Raw genomic sequence first — 26,738 nt, 5'->3', positions numbered from 1 at the left:
CCTCTTTAATTTCATTAGGATCATGAAGTAAGAAGCAGAAAGCAGCACTCCCATTTGTGCCAATAGCTGGAAAAATATAGAGAGGCTGTAAACAAAGGCTTTAGTGGTTATGCCCTAAAAGCCAGAAGGCAGGGAATATTATTCCATAAAAGCCCATGTACATGTGTGCCCTGTGATTCTCTCACATGTGGAGTCTCTCCCATCCCTTGAGAGTGCTCTTCTGTGTCTATGTCTCTGCCTTCTGCCTCGGTATCTCTGCGGGGGAGGAGTGGTTCTTGTCTTTTACCTCCTTCTTCATGTTCTCTCCTCTCCCTTTGCTAAAGAGTTAGCCTTAACTGCCCATAATATGTTACTATTATTAATATAGAATTATGTATTAATTAAATAGAATTATATATAAATTATGAAAATGTAAAATTATAGATATGGAATTCAATTATTACATTTCCTTATTTATTGATTATTATCATTACTAATTCATTTTCCCTACCTTCATTATTTTATTTGATTGTTAACTGTTACCTTCCATCTTAGAATCAATATTGCTTATTGGTTCTAAGACAAAAGGTCCCAGGATAAGAAGTATCTGAGACTAGATTTGAACCTAGGATCTCCCATCTCTAGGCTTAGTTCTCAATCCCCCGAGCCACCTAGCTGATCGCTATCTATCTTTATTTAATAACTTTATGCATCCTGTCCCTCTCTGAGTCTCTTCTCCCTGGGTGTCTCCTCCTCTTTCCTCTCTCTTCCTTCCTCTTCCCTCCCCTTCTCTTCTTTCTTCTCCCCTCCCCTCCCCCTGTCTTCTCCCTTCTGGAAACTTTCTGGCTAGAAAGAAGACTGACACGCTGCTTAAGCTGTGAAAGCGGCCTATAACCCAGACATCTCTTTATGCTTTTATAACTTCACATATTGATCACCAGAAATTTCTCTTAGTTTCCCAGAAAACTCTAGGGTTTCTCATTCTTGTAAATCCCTTTTGTCCATGTTTCTCTCTCCCTCTTAGCATCCTCAGCTTTAAAATCGGAACCTTAGGGGGCAGCTGGGTAGCTCAGTGGATTGAGAGCCAGACCTAGAGATGGAAGGTCCTGGGTTCAAATCTGACCTCAGACACTTCCTAGCTGTGTGACCCTGGGCAAGTCACTTGACCCCCATTGCCTAGCCCTTACCACTCTTCTGCCTTGGAGCCAATACACAGTACTGACTCCAAGACAGAAGGTAAGGGTTTAAAAAAAAAATCGGAACCTTAATACTTTCCCAAAGAGCATTTCCATCTACTTCACAGAACAGAAAAGGAAGAGTCTCTGATGGAACCATGTCTCCATTTCAGTCTGCTTTCTTAAAAAGTGTACAATAAAGTCTTTGGGTTACTTTCAGAACTGTCTTCCTTTTCTATGGTCCCTTCTGGACTCGTTTTCTTCCTTGTATTTAAAAAAGTTATAGGGACCCTCTTTGGGGGTGGGGGGGGAGGCAGCATTATTGCTAATCTCTCCCACCTCTAACTCTTCCCCTTTTAAAAAGAAAAACAAAAGCCTTGTAACAATGATTGTAGTCAAGCATAACGAATCCATCCAACAGTGTATGTCTCTGCACCTCATGCCCATCACCTCTCACATGCTGGCTTCATCAGAGGTCATCTAGAGACATGGTTGGTCACTGATTGGATCAGTTCTTAAGCCCCCTTCCCTCTCGTGCTGTCCCCTCCCCCTCCACTCTATCCAAGCTGTCTCTCAGAAGAAGACCCCTTTTACCCTCAGTCCAAAGAATTTAAATTGGGATTTCACAAGGCATTTTCCATCCTCCTGCTCCACCTGCCCTTCACTGGGACAGTTTCAGGCCATTCCAGAAGCTGTAGGTAAATATGCATCTCTACCACCTGAGATTGTAGTAATTGGCATCAAAAGTGGAACCCAGATCTCCAGGCATCCGTCTCTTCTGGGGCTCTCCTTGGGCTAAGATGTACTTTGTGGCTCAGGGAGGGCATGTTTTCTAGAGACCGGTACTTGGGTGGGACAGTTTGTTCACAGGCTCGGCTCCCTTCTGTTTTCTTTCTCTTGGGAAAAGATGTAGAGTTCTTTCCAGAATTCTCTGTCTACCCTGGGAGTCTGAGGCTAACTGGTCATTTCCTTAGAAAAATTAGGTCATTCAAAATGGGAAGGTTGTTTATGTAGGAAGGGAAGGAAGCAAACATTTCTTAGTCCCCTACTGTGTGCTAGGCATCATGCTAAGTGCTTTACAAATATTATCTCATTTAATTCCCCCAACAATCCTAGAGGATAGGTACAATTATTGCCCCAACTTTACAGCTGATAAAAAAGAGGCAGACATTGGACAAGTGACATTCCCGGGGTCATATAGCCAGGAAGTTCCTGATGTTGGATTTGAACTCAGGTCTCTCTAAATTCAGTCCCAGTACTCTATCTACTGAGCTACTTAATTTCCATGTATATGGGGGGATGGCAGAAACTAGGCAGGGGAATGTTGGGACGTGAGCTCAAGCATAAGTCTACCAAGGAAGCATCATGGTCTAGATGAAAGAGTCCTGGCAGTGGAGTCAGAGGACCAGCCTCTGCTGCTTCATATCTATGTGACCTCATGGTTGTTGTTCAGTCATTTCAGCATTCTACTCTTCACAACCCCTTTTTGAGGGTTTTCTTGGCAAAGACACTGGTGTGGTTCATCATTTCTTTTTCCAGCTCATTTTACAGATGAGGAATCTGAGGCAGACAGGGGGTCACCCAGCCAGTAACACAGTAAGTCTGAGGCTGGATTTGAACTCAAGTCTTTCTGGCTCCACAACCGGCACTCGATCCACTGTGCCACCCAACTGCCCTTCTGTGACTTTAGGGAAGTCATTATCCTCCCTGGACCTCTTTCCTCATATATATAAAGCGAGTCTGTTGATTTAGGTAGAGTCTCAGAGATCCCTTCCAACTCTGGTCTATGAATCTATGAGGTCTGAAACTACTTAAGGAACACAAACTCCAAAAAAAATGTTATTTTGGAAACAAATGACCCCTAGAGGTGTTTCAAGGCTAGCTTGGGGTGGAGGGAGAAATCCCAGCCATCCTGTCCCTTCTCTCTTTAACAACAGAGCAGCTCTAAAGGCCATTCTCCCCGTGACCCAACCACGCCAGATGGAAAGTGTAATTTGAAAGTCTGGTGATTCAGGCTGCTGGACTGGGGAGGTAGGAAGGGGAAGAAGGTTCCCAGAAGGCAGAGAAACATTTAGAATGTCACTGGACCACTGGGACCTTTGGGTGGCATGGAAGAGAGGAGAGAGCATGACTCATTCCTTCCACCCCTGAGACTTAAAACTTAGAGCTGGAAGGGACTTTCGGCATCATCAGAGTCGTAAACTTTTTGTTGTGACCTGGACCCTTCTGTCTATCTGGTGAAGCCTGTGGTCACCTTCTCAGAAAACTATTTTAAAAGTACAAAATAAATATATAAGATTATAAAAAAAGCCAATTATATTGAAATATAATTATCAAAGTAATTTTTATAACCTTTACCTTCCATTTTAAAATCAATACTTTGCATGGGTTCCAAGGCAGAAGAGCGGTAAGGGCTAGACAATGGGGGTTAAGTGACTTGCCCAGGGTCACACAGCTGGGAAGTGTCTGAGGCCAGATTTGAGCCCAGGACCTAACTAGCAACTTTGGGCCACCTAGCTTAAAGTATTTTAAAGCAAAAGTTCACAGACTACAGATCCAACCCTTTTGTCATATAGAGGAAGAAAGTGAGAGGAGACATGCCCAAGTTCACACCGGGAGCACATGGGAGAGCTAGGCTTGGCATTGGGGGGTCTCTGCCTCCAAATCTAAAGGGCTCTTTCCAGGCCACCTCTGGGTGGCCTCTCTTTTGGGTACCCTTGGAGCCTGGGGGAGAGAGTCCGCAGAAAGAGGGAAAGGGAGGAAGGAGAGTTGTATGAGAAAGAAATCCAGCAGGAACAGGAGAACACAATCCCCCCACGTGTATACATTTCGAAAGGCTCCCACTGTGATGGGGGGAGTGACTGCAGGCCTCCCATAAACATTTAGAGCTAGATGGAACCCCCAAAGTCACCCACTCCAAGCCCTTCTTTGTCTAGAGGGTCACACCGATGGTCTGTGGCAAAGCTAGAATCTGAACCCCTGACTTCAACCCCAGAGCGCCTTTCTTTTTGTTAGGCTATCTCAAGCTAGCAGGACTGTATTTGAATATATATTATTTGAATATATTGTTTAATATATATTATTACATAATATATTATATTTTAATATAGTATTGTTTTAATATATTGTTTAATATAGATTATAACATAATATATTGTATTTTTAATATATTATTAATATTTGATATTTAATACATATTGTTTAATATATTATTATTTAAGATATTATGTATATTATGTAATATATATTATAAATATATTATCTATTATTTAGTGGGTGCCTATTCCTCACTGTATATATAAATATATATTCCTCACTATAATGTATGTATGCACACACATAGTATGTATATATTATTTTGGTGTGGGTTACAGTGAGGAAAATCTCTTAATATATAATATAAAAATATAATATATCATAGATATATTTTCATATATTCCTAACTATCCATATATATGTAGATATATTCACACACATGCACACACATGCACACACGTGCATTCAGACATCAGGAGTTGATGAGGGCGGGCTGGGTAACCCAGGTGCCTTCTGTTCTCATCCGGATTCTAACTGTGTTTCTCCCCAGAAAGAAGAGAAGGCCATGATTGCCAAAATGAATCGCCAGCGGACCAATTCCATTGGGCACAATCCCCCGCCCTGGGGCGCCGAACGGCCCTTCTACAACCACTTGGGATCCCACCAGGTCTCGAAGGAGATGAAGAGAATGGTTCGTTCCCAATGAGATGGCCGTGGATATTTCTTTAGAGGGGGGCAGGGGAAAAGGGGAGAAAGGAGCGATATCTTTTATCAGAGACAGGATAACAATAATCCGTTGTATTTATAAAATGCTTTCAGCTTTTCAAGTGTTTTCACATTTATTATCTTATTTTATCCCTAAATCCCAAAATCACCCTATAAATTGGGATTTATTCTTCTGATTTTTTTTAAACCCTTACCTTCTGCGTTGGAATCGATATATTGATTGTCTTGGAATGGATATATTGATTCCAAGACAGGAGAGTGGTAAGGGCTAGGCAATGGGGGTTAAATGACTTGCCTAGGGTCACACAGCTGTGAAGTGTCTGAGGTCAAATTTGAACCCAGGACCTCCCATCTCTAGGACTGGCTCTCAATATACTGAGCTACTGAGCTACTCAGCTGCCCCCCTATTCTTCTTCTTCTTTCTTTGCTCTGATTTTTTTTTTTTGAAAATTTTATTTAGTCAATTGAGAACATTATTCCTTGGTTACAAGAATCATATTATTTCCCTCCCACCCCTTCCTGTAGCCCGATGCACAGTTCCACTGGGTTTGACATGTGCCCTTGATCAGAACCCATTTCCTGCCCCCTAGTCTTGTGATTTGATAAGACAGGAGGAGGAAAGGGAAGAAATAAGCATTTATGAAGCACCTACTATGCGTCGGGCACTCTGCTCAGTGCTTGACAAATATTGACTCCTTGGATTCTCCCAAGCACTATTAGGACTCCTACTTTTTAACCCTCCCCTTCCGTCTTCTTAGGGCTAGACGGTTGGGGTCAGATGCCGTGCCCAGGGCCACACGGCTAGATTTGAGCTCGGGTCTTCCCGATGGCCGCCAGTGTCCCAGCGAGGGACAATGAGCTGAGGCAGAGCCAATCCAGGACCGATTTCTGAGGGTAGACTCGGGGTCTGCCATTCACACAAGGGATGCTTCCCACCACCGCTGACCCTCTCCTCTCCCCAGGCAGAGGCCCATTGGGCCAGGACCTGGCTGCAGGGAGAAGCTTGCCAGGTGTTTCCTTTCTGTGGCTGCCGCATTTCCCAGGCAACTGAAATTTCTCCCGAGTGCCACGGCTGCCTGGAAACTGTCATCGTGATGTTCCCTGATGCTTTCTATGCCTTCGGACAGTCCCTAATTAGCCCGAGTGCTCTGGTGGGGAGGGGGAGGGGAGGCCCGGACAAGCAGGAGCCAGAGGGGATAACTGGGTCAGGGGGCCTGCTCTAAGATGGCCCACCGATATGGCAGTGGGGGAAGCCCCATACAGCGCATCCATTCAGAGGGGCAAGATGAAAAGGCCTGGGTTCCTGCGGTGAAGACTAGAAAGAAAAAAAAGGGGGGGAAAGGGATGCAAAAAGAAGGAGAGGAAGAGGGGGGACCCAGAGAAAGGGGAATTATAATGAGGCTTTCCCCCTTGAGTTTCTCAGATTTGTTTTCTCTGTTCTGGGGAATCCTCCGGACGTCCTGGGGGGAAGGCACGAGAGTGGAAGGGCATCGTGCTCTAATGTGTCCGCAGACCCAGTGTTGAGAAAGTAGCTGGGGAGTGGACATGAAGCATCACTCATTTAGAGTGATGCCCATTCCGTTTAACGCGTAGCAGCAGGGATGAAAACTAGAAAGAGAGGGGCAGGAGGAGAGCCTGAGGAGAGCCTAGCTGGATTATAAAATCTTGAACATGGCAAGACCTCAAAGTTGAGAAGTAAAGGATATTTGGGGATGTCCGTGTGAAGAGTAGGCACGTTGGGACTTACCTGGAGAAACAACTCAATTTCCTAACTGTCCCGGACATCCCTCCTTCCCTCTCTCTCGGCTGTGCAAGAAGCAAGGTCTTTGGTGACTGTGTTGTTGTCGTTGTTCGTTCATTTCAGTCGTGTCCAACTTTCTGGGACCCCCTTTGGGGGCTTCCTTGGCAAACATGCTGGAGTGGTTGGCCATTTCCTTCTCTGGCTCATTTTACAGATAAGGAAACTGAGGCAAACAGGGTTAAATGACTCGCCCAGGGTCACAGCTAGTGTGTGACACTTGTCTGGGGGCAGATTTGACCTCAGGAAGAGGAGACATCCTGACCTCAGGCTCACACACTCTATTCAGTACACACCACCTTTGGTAGGTGACCCAATCAAATCTTATTTGGTCTGAGGAGGCAGATATGAAATTTGGGACTCTAGACTCCGGAGACTTTTTTCCCATGTAGAAGTTGGAGCCTCCTCCCCAACCCAAGAGAACACACCAGGAAAACTATCAGGTACTGGGTGCCTTTCAATCTCCTTCAATCCGCCCGAGGGCTTTGGCTTTCTCTGATAGGTATCAGACTTCCCTCTCCGACCCCCAGAAGTGTGGACTTTTATGTATCCTCAGCTCCTAACCAGTAGGAAACTGGGGGGACAGGCACAGGCCAGCTACTCTAGGCCTTCACAAGCTATTCTCAGATGTGACTTAATGGTTGTCATGGGTTTAAGCTCAGCACCAACGCAGTTCTTGAGTGTTTTGCCTAGTGGTGGCCCCTCAGTCCAAACAGCCAGGCTTTTCACATAGGCGGTCAGCAAGAGAAAAACTAGCACCTGAATTCAAGAATTCATTTTCAGAAATTAAAAATAGGGCTGTTCAAACCACTAGGTATAAACATTAAGCGGGATTACTAACACCATAAAAAAAAATTAAGAACGGTGTCTTACTTTTATACTAGTTTCTAGCTGCCATCAATCAATCCTGAATTAAATCCTGGTTTCCTCTAGGCTTGAGTAGCATGCTGCTTTAAACCCTACTGAATCTTTTATTCTCAAAGTCATAAATCCCTTCCTGGACTATGTAAATATGTCCAGAGCTTCTCCTGAGGGCAGTGAATTCATTGCTGTTTCTATTTCTTAAACTGGGGACAATGTGTCCTTCTGCCAAGGAAATGGTTCTCAAACCTGTTGCTGGAATCATTCCCAGCAAGTATTAGCTTTCTCTTTTTTTATATCTATTCCCCCATCCCCTTCCCTCCTCAGCATTTGGTAGAAGCCCTAAGAATGAGATTATCCACATATCCCGACTCTTTACAACAGTAAAGTGACTCTTTGGTAACTGTCTAGAGAAAGATTCACATTTGATTTGGTGACTCTCCCATGCTTCCCTCTTCCAATGGGCATTATCAACTGCAAGATGTTTATTGAGTAACTGGCTCTGATGAGGATGCCAGTACCTTTATGGTGTTCAAAAAAATACTTTAAAAAAATGTATTCTTTCCATGGTTACATGATTCATGCTGTCTCCCTCCTCTCTCCCCTCCCCACTCCCATAATTGACAAGCAATTCCACTGGATTATACATATTTTATCACTCAAATCCTATTTCCTTATTATTCATTTTTATAATAATCTTTTAAAACCAAAACCCCAAATCCTATACTCATATAAACAAGTGATAGATCAGATGTTTTTCTTTTGCATTTCTACTCCCACAGTTCTTTTTCTCTGGATCCAATCACTTTGTCCATTTGTCCAGTTGTCCATTGCTTTTAGTAGCAAAGTCAATTACATTTTTATCATCCCACAATGTCTCAGTTACAGTTTTTAATGTTCTCCTGGTTCTGCTCATTCCATTCCGCATCAGTTCATGAATGTCTTCCCAGTTTTTATAGAAATTAAGCTGTTCATCATCCCTTAGAGCACAATAGTATTCCATCACCATCATATACCACAATTTATTCAGCCATTCCCCAATTGATGGACATCCCCTCGTTTTCCAAAATTTTTGCCACCACAAAAAGCACAGCTATGAATATTTTTTTACAAACAGACCTTTTCCCTTTTTTAAAAATATCTTTGAGATATAGACCTAGTAGCCTTGACTTAAAAACTTTCCACATCCTTTCAAAGCCCCCCAGCCCTCCCTTCTGATGGGTGAAGCAGCTGAGGGATAGATTAGGGACAATTTTTTGTGCCCCTTCTTTTTTCCTGCCCAACATCCCCAAAGGGCCATCTTGGATCCCTGACCTCTAGTCCCTCCTCTTGTGGAGGAGCAAGAAAGAGTTTGTGTATACATACATACACTTAGGGACAAAAAAAAAAGGACCAAAGAATCAAAGGACACGCAAAAAATACTTCTTTTTGAGAAACTGACTTCTTTCATGATTAAGAATAACAAAAATTTTTATTCACATCAAAATATAACTTTTGAAAATTGATGCCCTGTTTAACATACATCATTTTCTGATGTTTATCTCTCTACCTCTCCAGCATTGTGAGCTCATGCAAACAATACACACATACACATATGTACACATATGCACATGTAGCATTATGTATGTATATACACATGCCACATACACACAACCACACACAAGGCAGCTAGGTGGCACAGTGGATAGAGCTCCAGAATGGGAATTGGAAAACTCATCTTTATGAGGTCAGATCTGACCTCAGACACTTACTAGCTGTGTGACCCCAGACAAGTCACTTGACCCTATTTTTCTTAGTTTCCTCATTATCAAGTGATTTGGGAAAGGAAATGGCAAACCACTCTAGTATCTTTGCTAAGAAAAACCCAAATGGGGCCACGAAAAGTTGGACACAACTGAAAAATAACAAAGTCCTTTCCAGGCTTAACCACTCCTCTTGTCCTCAGTTTACCCCATCTTCAAAATGAAGGGGTTGGACCACATAATCTTTAGGGTCCCTTCCAATCCATTCTGCAGCAGATTTACCTAGAAATAAACTTAAATTTCTCTGACTGCAGACAACATTTTTGGTGGAGATGATGGTGCACGACTGGTCTTTGACTGCTGTAGTTAACTTTTCCAAGCAACCTGAGTCCTCTAATCATTATTTAGATTTGGAGTTTGCCTCAAGCTGACTTTGGTTCCTCCACCTTCTCTCTTGCCTTCCTAGATTTCTCCCTCTTCCCCAATACCTCCAGAAGTGAGTTATCACATTTTGGCCCAGCCTCTTCTCCCATCAGCCAAATGATTTGGTCCAGATCTTATGAACTGAGGGCAAATATAAATTTGGAAATTAGTAAGGACAAGTTCTACTCAGAGACTGGGAGAGAGATAAAGACAGAAGGACAGGCAGACACACAAAGAGACAGATTCTAGCCATTTGGCAAATCTTTGACAGGTATGTTCATTATGAGCTCATGGGAAAATCGAGCTAAAAAAACCCCATGAAATCATTTAGTTTAATCATTTCTGTATCTGAGAGAGGTCCAGAGGAGTCTAAGGATTTGTGCAAAATCCAGAGGTAATAAGTAGCAGAGCCAGGATTTGAACTCCTCCTCGCCCCAGATTTAGCCATTTTCCCAGCCCATCATTCCATTCTATTTTGTAAGCATTCACCCCCATTCTCTGGGGGGCAGCTCCCCGTTTATGATTCTAGAGAGTTGCTACAAGAAGCGAGGGTTATGGTAAAGAGTTCCAAGCTTTCAAAAGGTCTCCAAGGAGTCTTCCCTTCCCATATCTTCACCAGTAAACAAAAGTGGAGACTTGCTGAGCACCAATCTGGGAAAATGAGAGAAAACTTCTGTATTGCAGAAGCAGGGAATCCGAATGGCTAAGAATTCAATTCTATCCATTAGGAGGAGAGTGGTGTTGGGGAATGTGGGTAGACCCATGTAGTGAGCGAAGAATGAAATAACTGAGGAAACAAAGGTTCAGTCATCTGGGCCAGGGCTCTTCCTCAGCTTAGGGCAGGGCAGGGACATAAATCTGTATACATTAAAAACAATTTAATCAATAAGGCCAATTAGTTAAAAGGAAACACTACAATATTGGGTAATCCAGTGTCTAATTGGATGAAAGATTAGAAGCTTTCCAAGTTGGGAAAGGGAGAGTGAATGGTTACTATTTCCTGAATTCAGGAAGAGTTGCCTTACTCCTCCCAATTGCCTTTGCACAATAAAAGGAATATGGAAACAATAACTGATCCATCAGTGTGGGGGCACTTTTCAGATAAGACACGTGGGCTGCTTGAGATGTACACCTGTGAGAAAACTCCTCGCATCCGTCTTCAGATCTAACTGGTTTCTGGGCAGCATAACCTCATCCTTAGTTAAGGATCTCTAAACAGCAAGTAGAGGTGGTCCAGTTTCCCAGCCATTCAGGGCTGGGTTCAAACAATGCGGCATCATTTTCTCCCAATTCCCACAACTGAATAAAGTTTTCTCACAAGACAGAAGATGGACAGGGCCCATAACTGAATAGAAAGGGAACTGGGCTAGCTCCAGAATTGACTCACAAGATGGAGTCAGTGTGGTTCACTTAATTGCCTCAATTCCCACTACCATTCACTGTTCTAATCTCTTTAATTCCCTCACCCAGGGCAGCTCTTCCTGCCAGAGATAGTTGCATCCTCATATCCCAGAGACATAAGATTTACCAATATATGAAGTTTCAAAAAGAAACATTAGCTTGATGCCCCTTTTCCCTCTTTCCCTTCATAGTAGCCACACTAGTCAATTTTTTTCCATTCTCCTTTCTCCTATTCTCCTGTTTTTTCTTTCTCTTTCTCCTTTTCTTCTTTTTTTGATCTTCTTCCTTCTTTCTCCCTCTCCTCCTTTCCCTTCTTTTTTCCTATCTCACTTCTTCCTTTCTTCTTCAAAACATACCATTAAAAGCAAGATAAAAAAAAAGGAAAAGAAAGAAAAGCAAGATGGGTTCAGAAAATGCTGGAAAGATCTGCAGGAACTGATGCAGAGAAAAAGAAGCAAAATCAAAAGAATAGGATACATAGTAACGGCTATATTGGACGATAATTATCTGTGAAAACTTGGCCACTCTAGCAATGCAGTGATCTGGGACAATCTTGAAAGGCGTGATGGGGCATGCTCTCCATCTCCAGAGACAGAACTGTTGGAGCCATCTTTCACAGCAGTGTATCTTTGGTTTTATTTTGTGATTTTAGTTATAAGTATGTGCTCTTACAACAATGACCGATATGGAAGTGGGTTTGACGTGACAAAAAATGAAAAATAAAATAAAATGTACCATCAATTTTTATTGGTGATTTTTGTTTTAAAGTTACAGCACTCTCCTATCTTCATCTTTGCCATTCTCCTGTATCAGGCATTAATGAAGCTTCCAGAGAGGAGCAGGCCAAAAGACTGGGGCCCACAGGTCTCCCCCCCCCCTCAATACCTTTGTTGCTTAGTCTGTTTTTTCTTACATTTCTTTCTTTCTCTTTTTCAGGGTTTTGAAGACCCCAAGGACAAGTGAGTAATATGATTTTCTTGGCCTCTCTTCTCCAAATCTCAGGAGCCCCTAAGCTGTCCCCATGACTGTTCCCCCACTGCCAGAATTCCACAAAGACTCTTCATACCTACACCCTCTCCCTGCTCCCTCTCATCCCAGATAAGCCTTCAGGGAGCCTCGGTACAGATCTTAGCATGCTGCAGCACGTCCCTTACAACCAGCCCAACACATGCCTCCTTGCTTAGCCTACAGTCTGCCAGATCACCCAGTGGGAGATCAGAGGGCCCAGACAACTGGACTGTCCCCAATTTCTCTGTCTTCCCCCAGGAAACCTGAGGCCTCAACACCCCTGAACACTTGCTCCTTTGTGTCCCTTTGCCCCTCCAGGGAGGTTTGAATTCCTCCTTCCTCAGACTTTAATGCCTTATTTGAATTTCTATTCAAAGGCAAAGAGAGGTCAACTGTAGACCAGCAATGATAGACCCTGTTTCAAATTTAAGCCCTACCTCATATCCTTGCTTATATGTGGGTGAATGTGTAAGTAACTAGCATAGAGGCAGAAAGAGAGTGGCTAACAGATGGGAGAGAGGGAAGTAATCTAGAACTCCAACTATATTCTATAAGGAGGAAAAGAGACTTCCTGTCATCCAGGATCCACTCAGCTCCAGAGAAGGGATAAGTACAATTTCCTAGAAGTGTTTCTGAGCAGGAATTCTTGATCTTACTTGTGTCATGGACTCCTTCTCTGAATAATAAAGTAAAATACAATACACAGGATTATGAAGGAAATAAATTCTTGAAATATACTTATCGAAGTGTTTTAAAAAACAAGTCCATGAAAAAATTCAAATTTAAAAGAATGAGATATGTACTTGGTAAAGTAGGTACATTGGTTGGTAAGTGGATGTTTTATCAGTCACTTTTTTTTTGATGATAAGATCCCAAATTTTTCCCAAAAAAATAAAAACAGGTTCATGGACAGGTTAAGAACACCCCTGTTCTCGCCACACTTTTGACATTTCCATTAATATCATGTTGAGTTTGGGCTTTTAATACATTTAGCCGATTAATGTCTCCCTAGTTTTTATTTAAGAATTCACAAAGAGGTGAAACTTTTCCCCCAACAGATGATTGCTAAGACCTTTACAGCTCAAATTCTGGGCCTTATGACCTATATATTCCCCCGAAATTAGTGCATGTACTAGAATAATTTCTGATGATTTGAGATATGCTAACAGTAACTTCAGATACCATGGCTTTGGTTAATTGCCCACAGAGTTTTGATGCTCTCTCTCTCTCTTTCTTTCTTTCTTTCTTCCCTCCCTCCCTCCTTTCTTTCTTCTCTCCCTCCCTCCTTCCTTCCTTCTCTCCCTCTGTCCCTCCCTCCCCTTTATTTTTTTCTTCCTTTATTTATTTTTTTCTCCCTTGTACCTTCTGTGGCCTCAGCATTTAATTCAACCTAATAGACATTTACTAAGCACCTAAAGTTCCACTGTGGTGCTTTATTAAGGCATGACAGTGGCCCTGAGTTCAACCAGCAGAGCACAAGCCCTGGCAGGCTTGACCAACCTAGAAAACCTCTGAGTATAAGGGCCAGTGATGGACTGTAGATCATTTATCATGGGCTGGCTGAAGCTCAAAGACTCATTATTACCTTAACTGCAGTGCTGTGACTATTTCAATGAAAACAGAAATAGTACAAAGGGGCATCAATTTAGACATGGGAGGGCCCACAGAGGCTATACAGTTCAACTCTCATTTTACAGATGAGTAAACTGAGGCAGAAAGAGAGGTTGAGTGATTTGCCAAGGTGATGCAACTAGCAAATTTGAGTGAGGATTTGAGCCCAAGTCTGTCTGACTCCAAGTACAATGTCCTATGCATGATGCCAGACTGGAATATTGAAATAGAGCTATTGTGATCTATGTCAATAGAGGGAGAACATTTACAGAGAAAAGCCTGGTGACAATTTTTAAGTATTCAACAACTACTATGTGCAGGGCACACTAATGTTCTGATACTGAGACCATAAAGATGAAACATAGTAGTGCCAATGCAAAAAGAGAAAAGAAAGAAATGAGAGCATCCAGAAAATATGTTTAAATACACAAAAGAGGGGGAGAAAAAAGACAGAAGCTTAGTAGCAACAAAGCTGAAACTGCTCTGACAGTCCCTCCAAACCAATATTTAAAAAGGACGGGAGTCAAAAACCAATAGCAAGATGGAGGGAGGGGGTTCTCCTGCTTGAAAGGTAGATAGAGAGTCATTTTTCCCAGGATAAGGGGGAACCGGAAATAAATACCCAGAGGAAAAACAAAACAAGGTCGTTAGGGGGCACAAATGAACAGGGCAACCGTGTTACTTGCTTGTCAAATTTAATTTACACTTTTAAAGGACAAATTACATATAACACAAGTTCACAACCTCATATACAATCCCACTATTTTCTTCTTTGTATATCAAAAAGTTTTTAACCTGTCGAAGACTATAAAATTTTCAATAGAAAATAATTTTTAAAGAAAGATAATCCCTGCCTCCCAGGGGCTTAACAGTCTAATGGAATCAAGTACACAAAAGATTATAATATAAATTAGAAGAGGATTAAGAGCATCGAGGAGGTCAATCTGACCTGAGAACTGGAGGAGGAAGATCACTGCTAGCTGGGGTCAGTATGGAGAATTTGAGAGAATTATGGACAATTATCAGAAAAATAGCATAAGAGCTGGACCTTGAAGGAAAAAGGCAACTAGATGGTACAGTAGGTAGAGAATTAGACTTGTATTCAGGAAATTCTAGGTTCAGTTACTTAAGTCTCAGACACTTAATAGCCATTTGACCTTGGGAAGATCACTAAATTCTCTCAGCCTTAGTTTCCTCATCGGTCAAAAGGGGATCATAATAACACCTACTTCCCAGGATTATTGTGATAAAATGAGATATAATTTGTAAAGTACTTTATAAACCTTAAAATGCTATAATGATAAATTTATTATTATAAATTTTTATGTTTATTGTAAAATAATAAAATTATTATTATTATTCCACATACAGTGTATACAGATGGCAAAAAAAAAAAACAGGAGACCACAGCATGAGATAAGAAAATAGTGAATGAAGTGCCCTCTGGGAAGTCATAAGATCACCAGCTCTAAAGTCAGAAGGAATAGCTTCCAATCTTGGCTTTTATTACCTTATGACCATGGGCAAATTGTTTCATTTCCAGGAGTCTCAGTTTCCTCAACTGTAAATTGAGGGGATTGGACCTCTGAGTCAGATGACCACTGATATAATAATAAATAGTATTATTGTTCAGTAGTTTTCAGTCGGGTCTAACTCTTCATGGGGTTTTCTTGGCAAAGATACTGAAGTGCTTTGCCATTTCCTTCTCTAGCTTATTTTACAGATGAGGAAACTGAGGCAAACAGGGGTAAGTGAGGTCCAAAGTCTACCACTGCTGAGAAATACACACTATGTAACACTCTAGGGAGGAGAAGATGAGCAAGAAGTGGCAGGTGGAGGGAAAATGGCTTTCCATTTGTGGCTAAGGTTTGGATCATTTGAGCACTGAAACTGAGTTTTGGAGTGCTGTCGCCTTGAGCTACAAAGAGCTGGCCAGTCTACAGCTAGGAGCTTGTGTTTGGAAAGCAAGAAGAAATGCTCCTTTCTTCCAGTCCCTGCCTACCCAGATCCCCTTTTTCTTCCAGTCCATCTGAACCATCCCTTCCCTCCTGCATCTTTGGCTTCTCCCCCTAAATGGGCTGAAGGGTTGGCTGGAAGGTGAGGGTTATAAATCACAAGTGTCCCTTGCTTTCGAAAGATGGACTTGCTCATTGAAATCGATGCATAAGTCAGATTGCTTTAAATTGAGCTATCAGACAAACCCAGAAAGATGTCTACTAGCCAAAGGAATCCTACAGTGAGACCTTTTTGTAAAGTTGAGAGGGTAGAAAAGCCTTTGAAAAAAAGAAAAAAGGGGGGCAACTGGGTCTTCAGTGGATTGAGAGCCAGGCCTAGAGACAGGAGGTCCTGGGTTCAAATTTGGCCTCAGACACTCCCTAGGTGTGTGATCCTGGGCAAGTCACTTAACCCCCTTTGCCCAGCCCTTAACACTCTTCTGTCTTGAAACTAATGCATAGTATTGATTCCAAGATGGAAGGTAAGGGTGTGAAAAAAAAAAGAATGTATGTTCCCACTAATGTAACCTCTCCCTGGATGGTGTTATCTGTCTTGGATCTGTGTCTGCAGGAACACCCAAGAGAACTTGAACCCCGAGGATGAGGTGGATGAGTTCCTGGGCCGGGCGATTGATGCGAGAAGCATTGACCGGCTGAGGTCAGAGCACGTTCGGAAGTTCCTCCTAACTTTCAGAGAACCTGATTTAGAAAAAAAGGTAACCTGATCCTGGGAAGACAGTGGGATTTGGGGTGGGGGAGCCAGCCCTAGTGGGGAGAACTCAAAACCTAACCATGCATTTCCCTCCTCACATTGACCTAGGCACTGACTGAAAGTGGTAGTTCTCAGGGAAAAACTCCTCAAGAAAAGACCTTTCCTAGGCTTCTGTTTTTCTATCTGTGAAATGGGGGCAACCAAAAATGGAAGAGTTATGAGGGGCTTTGTAGCCCTTTATTTGTTAGATATTCTGTAATTAATTAATTGATAATTAATGTTGTTAATTAATTAATTATATTCTGTTATCATAATCCCACCCAGGATCCTTCTGGCTAATTAGAAATATAGAATATGAGAAATATAAGAGATCAGAGAAGCTGTCTAGTCCATGACCTTCATTTTTGCAGTGGCCCCAGAGAAGCGATATTCAGAGATGCAAAGACAATTAGTGGCAGAGGAGCTGGGACGAAAGCTGAGTTTCCGGACTCCCATCCAGGTCTCTTTCTGCAATAAATACCAAATGGCCTTCCCTGGTGAGCTGGTATGCGCCCAGGAAATGTAAACTCTCTTCAGTGTTCAGCTGAGGTATACTTAAGTAGGAAGATAGATCTACTATGGAAAGACCTTTACACTTTCCAGAGCCAAAACAAATGATTTCTGGATTAGCCATTGTTTGGGATTATATGTGCCAGAGTTCTGGACCGTTAGCATAACCTTCAGCAATTGCTAATTGATGAAAATAGAAAGAGCCTGGTATGAAGAGGCCAAAGGCCTGGGTTCTATTTCTGACTAGACTAGCTATGTGATTTGAGGATAAGTCACTTAACCTCTTCTGCCCTCTGTTGCTTCTTCTATAAACTGGGTAAAATACCTGCTCTACCTCACAGGGTGGTTGTAAAGATCTAATTAAATAACAGCTTTGAAAAGGCCAAGTGTCACATAAATGTCAATTATATTTTTATAATTAATCATAGAATCCCAGAGTATTAGAGCTGGAATGGACCTTGGGGATCAACTAATTCAATTCCCATATTTTACAGATGAGACAGTTTAGCCCAGAGAGGGACAGTGACTAAAAATAGGAATTAGCCTTATTCATGCCGATCACCAGGAGTTGGCTGGAGAAAACAAATGAACAGAGGAAAATGAGCAAGAGGAATAAATTCTGAGGAAACAGGCTTTAGAGGCCCTGTGGATTGTCACTGTTTTCTAAGCCACGAGCTGGAACTGCTCCTGGCTCTTCCCATCCATGAGTTTGTTTTGTTTTACTCTTATGTGACTGTTGGAGAATAAAGTACTCCCCAAGAGGGAAAAGTCAGAAATCCCCTGTTACTTTCCCCCAAATACTTGGACTCAGGGATTACCCTTCTCTTCCTGGTACACGCAGGAAGATGAGTCCTATGTGGGTCCCAGGGGTAGGTGACAGTGAGAAGAGAGGAGAATTGAATGATGTGGTGGTATGATGGTCTAAACGGATAGTGTGATCTAGAGCTGCAGAAAGGGCATTGAATCTGGACCAAGAGAGACAATTTTGAATGGCAGGAAAAACCTTTACATTTCTGTTGGTGAATCAGTCATAAATTATTTTTTGGCCCCAAATTATTATTTTGTTGATATGATAAATTTTCATTGAGAAAAATGCTCTATCTAAAAAAAAAATACTAAATCTCTCAGTTTAGATGAAAGTCTACAGTGCCACTTATAAGCCTTGGAATTGCCTGGGGGCAATTAGGGGTTAATTGATTTGCCCAGGGCCACACAGCCAGTGTGTTTTTGAGAAAGGTCTTGGGTCTTCCTGACTCAGAGGCTAGCTCTCTACCAACTGAGCCACACTGCTTCTCTCAGAGAGGGTAGTTTAAATACTAGTAAAATATTAGAGGCAAAAGGAACTTTACTTTAGAAATCATCTAATTCAACAGACTCATTTTATGGATGGGGAAACTGAGGCTCAGAAAAGGAGTAACCTGTCAGAGGTCACACTGGACAATTTTACTTCTTTGATCCAAGACTTTCTACTTGTGGGTATAGTGTAGAGTGCCTTCAGGACTTACACAAAGTAATAAGAATTATAAGTTCTAAGTCATTTGGGAATAATTCCTCCCTTTTTCCCCCTCATACCTACCCCCCCAGTCTGGGTTGGTTTCCCCATCTGGTGGTGTTACTAAGGCATTAACCCTGTCATGAAAGACTGTCTGTGTAAGCTGATGAAGCCCAAGAAGGACTCAGAGTGAATGATGAAGTCAGTGCTAACTGATTCTGCATTCCAGATGCCTTTCCAAACTTCTCCCTTTCCTCCTATCAGTACTCCAAGCAGGTGGATGACCGCTTCGGTGCCTACGTGGCCTGTGCCTCCCTTGTCTTCCTCTTCATCTGCTTTGTCCAGATCACCATCATGCCACAGTGAGTACTTCCTCTGCCCTACTCTTCTTGGTTGAAAGCATCCTAGATCTCAGAATGTAAGGGACACTTGTTTCTCTAACCAACAAAATAAAATTTAGGTACAGAACAAGATTTACCTTATGAGGTAGCACAGTGGAGAGTGTGCTAGGCTTGGAGTCAGGAGGATCTGGGTTCAAATTTGACCTCGGATACTTTCTAACTGTGTGGGCAAGTCATTTAACCCCATTTGCCTAGTCTTTACTTCTGCCTTAGAGTTGTTACTAAGACAGAAAGCAAAAGTTTAAAATTTTTTATTTTATGATATAATCATATGACAGCTAAGAGGTACAGGGACTAGTATTGGACTTTCAAGACCTGAGTTAGAATCTTGCCTCAGGCATTTACTAGTTGTGTGACCCAGGGCAAATGGCTTCATCTTTCTGAACCTCAGTTTCTCATCTAGAAAATGAGGGTTGAATCTGATGGCCATTAAGGTCCCTTCCAGGTCTAAGTCTGTGAACCTAGGAGGTAAGGAGAGAGAGCATGGAGCTTCATGGAGTTGAGTGAAAGGTTTCTCAATGTAGATTCTTTAAAAGGAGGAAACACTGATGTCTGAGTTGTGATGGGTTGGTTAAAATGCCAGCACTTTATCCAAGCACTTTATGTGCATCTAGTCACACTAAATATTTGTCACTTCATTAATGGACATACACTCAGTGTGGTGGCTCATTGTTTCCATATTTGTCTATACCAAAATGAAGTCACTGGTGCCTGGTGTGATCAAAAACCTCAGGGGGAAATAAGTAAACTGTAAGATAAGGCAGTATTTCATATGCATTTTAAGTCCTCCCTATTGTGAATAATTGTTTATCATTAATTATTCCAATAACCTTTATCTGTGTCTGCAGTAACACAGATCAATGGATTGGGTTGCCTCAGTTTCTAAGTTGTGCAGATGTTATTTTATCCTCTGATAACTCTAGAGATGAACGAAGTTACTCTCTCACAAATCTCCCCTCTAGGGAAGCTTAAAAAGCCACTTTAGAAAGCATTTCTTTCTCTGTAATGAAGAATTTCTTTTTCCCCTTGGCATGTTGGTTTAAGACAGTTAAGTGCAGGCACTTGGAGGAGGCTGGAATAAATACCTGGCTTGAATGCCTGCTGAGTATTCACGTTCCCTTGTGAGGCTTTCATTTTCCTTTAATCCAGCAAACAGCACTTAACTTCTCTAGGCTCAATCTTGTGTTATTGAAAGAGAAGGAATTTCAGAAGACTTTAAAGGTATTAAAGGTTTTTTGTTTGTTTTTGCACACCCAGGTGGAGAGACTGATAATTCAAAAATGAAATTCACTTGCTACCATTATTTTCCCTCCCTGGGGACTCCCGCAAGCACAGTCAGACTAGTATCCATCACCAATAACTGCGATTTCCCTTGAAAAGGGACAGGGAGAAGGGAGGATGGAGAGCTCAAACCCATAGGCTATTCTCTGTTGAAAAGGCTGTGAATAAAGTGGAAAATGAAAATAGTATTTCTTAGAAATTGGACAGGGACAGGAAAGAAGAAATATTATTTTCACCCATTATAGGAATTAGGAGACAATTAAAGGAGATGGATTTCACAGATCCTTAGTCTTCCCCATGGATATGTGGGTCTAGTCTGTACACTAGCACCATGGACAGATGCCAGCAGAATCCACCCAAAGACTCTAGGTGTGAGACAGTGTGATACATTTCCAAAAACAGCTAGATTTTTAAAAATCCAACCTTAATTTTTGTAATTTCTTGTGAAGTCAAGGAAAGCTACTTCTACCTATTTTAAGGGAAGAATAAATAAAGCAAACATTCCAGACAAACAGGACTACTAGCCACTCCTCACACACAGCATTTCCCTTTGACTTTGACTGGGCTGTCTCCATTATGCAAATTCTTTTTAGAGCCCTAGACCTCTTCAAGGCTTAGCTCAGATGCCACTTCCTCTATGATGCTTCTCCTGATTCCCTGGTTATTTGGTCCTTTCTACCCCCTCTCCTCACTGTTAGTTTTTAATTTTGTTATCATTGAGTCATTTCAGTCATGTTTGATTCTTCATGACCCCATTTGGAGTTTTCTTGGCAAAGAAAATGGAATGATTTGCCATTTCCTTCTCCAGTTCATCTTATAGATGAGTAAATAAGGCAAACTGGGTTCAATGACTTGCCTAGGGTCACACAACTAGTAAGTGTCTAAGGTCAGATTTGAATCTTCTTGATTCCAAACCCAGTGTTCTATTCACTACACCACCTAGCTGGTTTACTTTGTATATATTTTGTATTTACTTATGTGTACATGTTGTATCTCCTCATCTCTCCCTAGAATGTAAGCATCTTGAGGGCAGGAAGTATTTTGTTTTTGTCTCTACGTTCCCAATACCTAACAGTGCATGGTATATAATATATACTTTATAAATGCGTTTATGACTGATGAAATTAAGGTAAGAATAAAAATTGAGCAAGTAATAGCTAAAATATTGAAAATCTAGGTCCTAGTTTTCTCTAGGTTTTTGCTTTTTTTTTTTTTACTTTCTAGCTTAGTAACAGCTCTGAGTCAGAGGAGCAAGTGCTAGACAAATGGGGTCAAGTGACTTTCCCAAGATCACACATCTAAAAAGTGTCTGAAGCCAGATTTGAACCCAGGAACTCCTGACTCCAGGCCTTGGTCTCTATTCATTGAGCCACCTTGCTGCCCCAGCTTTTACTGCTTCTCAGTGATTAGGAAATTTAACAGAAATCTGAGTAAATTTTGAGAAAGGGAAAAAAACATTTTTTATGGGAGGAGATATTTTGTGAATCCATTTGTGAGTCTGAGTTTGAACCTTAGTGATCATCCCAAAGTACATTCAGAAAAAATGGTGTAAACTCTGTCTCTGTCAGAATTGTCCTAGAAATCATCCCAAATTTCTACCTATTTTTTGTTCAGAATTTTGGATCCAGAAGAAAAAAACTAGGGTCCATAGTTGTTCTTTTAAATTTATAATGTATATATGTTCTTCTCCTTGCACTAGACAAGACCTCTCTGAATAGCCTAATTGCCACAAGGCTACAGAGGAGCTTCCTTTTAGAAGCCAGCTTCCTGATGCCCCTAGATATGGAACTCACCTATCCCCTGGAAGTCAGAGTAATTGCCCTTTCCCACTTTACCGAAGGGAAACTTAGTTCTTTTTACCAGTCTGTCCAGTAATCTTTTCAACTTTTTCTCTTTGCTTCCAGCTCCATGTTTATGCTGGGTTTCTATCTGACGTGTTTCCTGCTGTTGACCATGGTGGTATTTGTCTCTGTGATCTACTCCTGTGTGAAGGTGAGTGAACAAGCTTCCTTGATGACCTCTTTTTTACTCAAGAATCTATAATGTCTTTGAAGCAACTGAAGGGAAATCAGAGAAAGCCCTGGTGCTAGTTTGCTGGGCACAGGGGTGTTTCCAGTATCTATCCCTACTTCCTGGAGCTGGTATTTTCTGAGATTCAGTATTATTCTTAGGACAGAGCACGTGAAGTAGCAAACAGCATTGTGGTCACACATCTGTGGTTGTCATTATCAAGGATCATGATCACAAGGTTGAGAGGTGGGGAGACAGGGAAGCCATGATATTTTAACATATGCCAATTTGTAAAGATAGCAGATGTGGACTTGAACAAGAAGATATCACTTCTGTCTCTTCTTTTGGACCCATCTGGGCCAAATTTTCATGTGTCATAAATGATGAAGGAATGATATTTTCAATGGACTTGTCATGGGCAGGGGCTGGCAAGCTTTGATCCTTCAAACTTAGTGGGAAATAAAAGGGAAAGTTCCAAAAGTACATGTATAAAACTATCTTAAAAACCACCAATTTGCCATACATAGTCCCCATGTCACATAGTCTGAAAGAATACAAAGTTGAAAGGGAACTTAGAGACCATCTATTTATGGAATCAAAAATTAAAGCTGGAAGGGACATTAGTCACTATCTTGTCTGATCCTCAGATTTTACAGATGAGGAGTGAGTTCCAGGGAGGAGGAAATTACTTGCCTAGCTCGCCCACTTGGTCAATGGTATCACCTTTACAAGAACCCAGCACTCCAGGGCTCTTTTAACAGCATTTTGTTTCCACTGTACATTTGGGCCCCTTGGTGGGACAACTCCCTAGCACAAATGCCTTCTGGTCATTTCTAAAAATCTTTTTTGTTGTTGTTGTTCCATTCCCACTACTTTCCTTTCTCTGGCTCCCCCCCTCCAAAGATTCATTTCTTAACCCCAAGACTGCCAGTCTAGGCAACGGAAAAGGGAAAGGGAAATACGAGTAAATTAAAAATATATCTATTCCTGCTATGGTATCTAGTTCTCTCCAAATTCCTTCCTTTTCTTCTCTATTACCATATCATTCCCTCTCTATGCCAGAACTTGTAAACTCCCACCTTAAAGTGATATGTAAATGTTATCTATTCTTATCATCTGGGCAACAACTCTGAGGTCACAAGAATCCAGGGCCATCTATCCTTCCTATCCCTTATGAATTATAAACCTTTTTCTTTTTGTTTCTGAGGAGAGATAGATACCCTCTGGTAAGCATCCTCTTCCACCAGAGTCCTAGAGTTAAATCACTCAGGCCCTGGTGGGAACAACAGGGTAAGACCAGCTATAAAGAACTCCAACTCATCCCAGCCCCCAACCTTTCTTGTCCTTAGGCACTTCTCCATCCATTTCTCTAGTTTAAAAATCTAGGGAGGGACACTGTGACATTATCACTGCAAAAGATCCTCCCTTTTGCTTTTGGCCATTCAGTAATTATATCTCAGTATATTCCTTTCTTTAAAAATAACAAACCAATAGGGAAGGACTCCCATTTGCATCCTCTAGTGAATAATTCCAAATTTTCACTTCCTTCGCTGTCAGAAAGTTCTTTTGATTCTTGTTTTGATTCTTGTTGATTCTCAACACTAGGAGTATATCCCAATTCTCTTGACATACCATTGTTCTCATTTGTCTCATATCATTTATCTCATATTATATATCTCATTTGCTTATTTCTTCTTCCAGATACATAATGAACAACTGCTCAGCATTCCCATTATTTAAACCTTTTGCACATCTGAAATTTGACTGAGAGGTATAAAATATATATGCTGAGATGTAGAGAGTATATGATTCAATTGTGTCTATTGTTTCTTCTTCATTCTTCCCCATAAAAATGAACTTAGAGCAGAATGCAGCCTTGAAGGGTCTCCTCAAACAAAGTGTCTTCTATGAATATGTTAAGATCATGGAATATTCCATGATAAACTACAACCATGGAATGACTGTCTAATGATCTGTTGGGAAACAGATCAAGCAAGGCTTCACGTAAGGTATTCACCAGTGTCATGGAGAAAGTTCTGTGCACAGTTCAAGCAGAAAGAGAATTCTTGATTAGTGGCAGAGTTCTCCAGAGGTTCCTGTTTTCAGATGGCATTGTGCTGATTACATGGAACCCAAGGGGTCAAAGAATAGGAAAAGAGGAGCTCTCCTCATTGAAATTCATGGCTGCTCAATAGAGATTGATTTAGCTCTTCTCCCCAGAACCATGGAATCAGTGCACCAGTATGTATATCTTGGACAGGTGCTCTAGGTGGTATTATATTTAAAATAGTTAAACTGTAATAGTTAAAATAGTTGAGGTTGAAACTGTAGTGAGAAAGATAGTGGAAGATATAAATTGTGATAGATATAAGAGTGGGTGAGTAAATTGTGACCGCAGAAAATATGTTTTCACTACAGTATCTTGTTTTAAATCAAATATAAGGTGGTTGCCAGGGAAATATTCCCAATTATGAATATACCCAAGTCAATTGGGTTTTATAGAGATTTTAATTAATAATACAATGAGGAATTAAAGAAAGAGAGAAAAGGAATTAATGAGAAAAGAATAGGCCAGCCCAGGGCAGCCCTGGCCAACCCAGGCCTAAGCCTTAAGAGAGAAGCCAGTCAGTCCTTAATCACTCACCATAAGATTTGTCCAAGCAAGGATTCAGAGGGACAGAGTCTCCCCAGAGGGAGTTCCAGCCAGAGTCAGCCTCCCTTGAGAGACCTCCTTAGAGATTGTCCTTCAAGAGATTTTTCTCAAGAGACCCTCCTTAGAGCCTGTCTCTCAAGATCTTGTCTCAAGAGATTCCTTTTTCTTATATAGGGGGTTTTCTCCTATGTCACCTCCCCTAAGCTCTTCCATCTACCAATCACAATAGATGTTTTCTAAAGGACAGCCCATTCTGAATTCACAGCTGAGTCGACTAATCCCTTTAGTAAGTTTGAACCAGAAAAAACACAGCTGAGTCGAATAATCCTTTTAGTAAGTTTGAACCAGAAAAACTTCTGAGTAAGTTTTCACCTCTTTGCTCCATGTAAATTCACAAGTTGCCTGACCTTTATAGATACTTAGCATCCTATTGTATTAATTCTAAAAATAGGCATGGCTTAAGTATGGGTGTAAGCATTTCTCATTGTTCAGCAAGGAATTTTCTCCCCTAAAGCAGTCCTAAGTACTGGTGGAGTAGAGGTCCTCCCATTTCTGATCTAAGTAGAGTTCTCACATTTTAGATGGGGAATGGTCCCTGATAGGGAGTTGTCCCAATGGATAATTCCCCAATGGGGAATTTTTTAACATTCACAAGTCTGAGAAATTTCAAGATTCACAATGGACAATTTGCAAGGTCCAGAATTAGTTAGGAGGATCAAATTTGGTAAATTGTGCGATGCTTTCCATAGCCTTAAGCTGCTTACTGCTCTAAAATGCCATGTATCTACTAATCATCCTGGTAATGCTATATGGCTGTGACTTGCAGAACACCAGGATCTCAGAAGAATCTGAATCACAGGTGACTCAAAAGGATGATGTATGATAGGCATAACAGGCTGAAGCATATTTCCAACAAGAACATGTATAAAAAGGAATGAAAAAGTGGTCATCAAAGACATAAAGGACTAGAAAAGGAGGTGACTCAGTTATTTATCAAGAATAAGAGATAGCAAGGGGCAGCTGGGTGGCTCAGTGAATTGAGAGACAAGAGGTCCTGGGTTCAAATCTGGCCTTAGATACTTCCTAGCTGTATGACCGTGAGAAAGTCACTTAACCCCCATTGCCTAGCCCTTACCACTCTTCTGCCTTAGAACCAATAAACAATATTAATTCTAAGGTGGAACATAAAGATTTAAAAAAAAAATAAAGAATAAGAAATAACAAATGGACAATCCTAGAGCACCACTGATCTCTAAGTGCTACCTCCCCCTTGGGAGAGCATAGGTACTAAGTCAAGAAGTACAATTGAAATTAAGTAGCTTCAGCATCCACATTATTAATGGCTACATTTTCCACATTTATTCTAATAACTTTTTTGATTTAAGACAATCGTTATAGTTTCAGAGGCCATATGCCCATGGCATGCGAGACACAATTATTCATGCTGGAGGAAATTCTAGAATGTTCCTGGTACTAAGAGAAGGTATAAATGGTTAAAATCAACACTGTAAGAGCGAGTACTCATGCCACTGAGAACATAGATCCTCTGAAATACACTCAGTAGCTAGCACATAGTAAGCACTTAGTAAATACCTGCGCAATTGAATTGTATTTCCCACAAAGGATTTCTAGAAAGATATAGATGAGGATTCCTCAGGATGAGACGGCATCAGTGGGTTTGTGGTTCTCACAAATACAGGAAGGACCACATGTTAGAATTCTGTTCATCCATTTCACAGAACCATTGATGTACACTTGAAAATAACAAGCAACTCATCATGCAGACTTCCTTCCTCAAAAGTACACAGCCTTAACTGATTTATGCTTAATGCTGTCAAAACACAACATCATGAAAAAGGTCTTTAAAAAAACATCTTTGAGTTGAA

At 41.3% G+C, this 26,738-nt stretch overlaps 1 protein-coding gene across 2 annotated transcripts in view; it reads left to right on the top strand.

The window, feature by feature from the left end:
• The window catches only part of ADCY5 (adenylate cyclase 5), a 263,134-nt gene that overhangs the window by 205,464 nt on the left and 30,932 nt on the right, over positions 1–26,738 (top strand). For both annotated transcript variants that reach the window (XM_056793545.1, XM_056793544.1), the window contains exons 8-12: positions 4,741–4,881; positions 12,078–12,100; positions 16,326–16,470; positions 18,772–18,869; positions 22,094–22,181. In XM_056793545.1, the coding sequence (XP_056649523.1) occupies positions 4,741–4,881; positions 12,078–12,100; positions 16,326–16,470; positions 18,772–18,869; positions 22,094–22,181 (495 nt within the window). The remainder of the gene's footprint in view (positions 1–4,740; positions 4,882–12,077; positions 12,101–16,325; positions 16,471–18,771; positions 18,870–22,093; positions 22,182–26,738) is intronic.

This window comes from Monodelphis domestica, chromosome 4 (genome assembly GCF_027887165.1).
Source record: "Monodelphis domestica isolate mMonDom1 chromosome 4, mMonDom1.pri, whole genome shotgun sequence".
NCBI lineage: Eukaryota > Metazoa > Chordata > Mammalia > Didelphimorphia > Didelphidae > Monodelphis > Monodelphis domestica.
The sequence above is the reverse complement of the archived record's forward strand: the minus strand, read 5'-3'. Positions and strand labels throughout refer to the sequence as shown.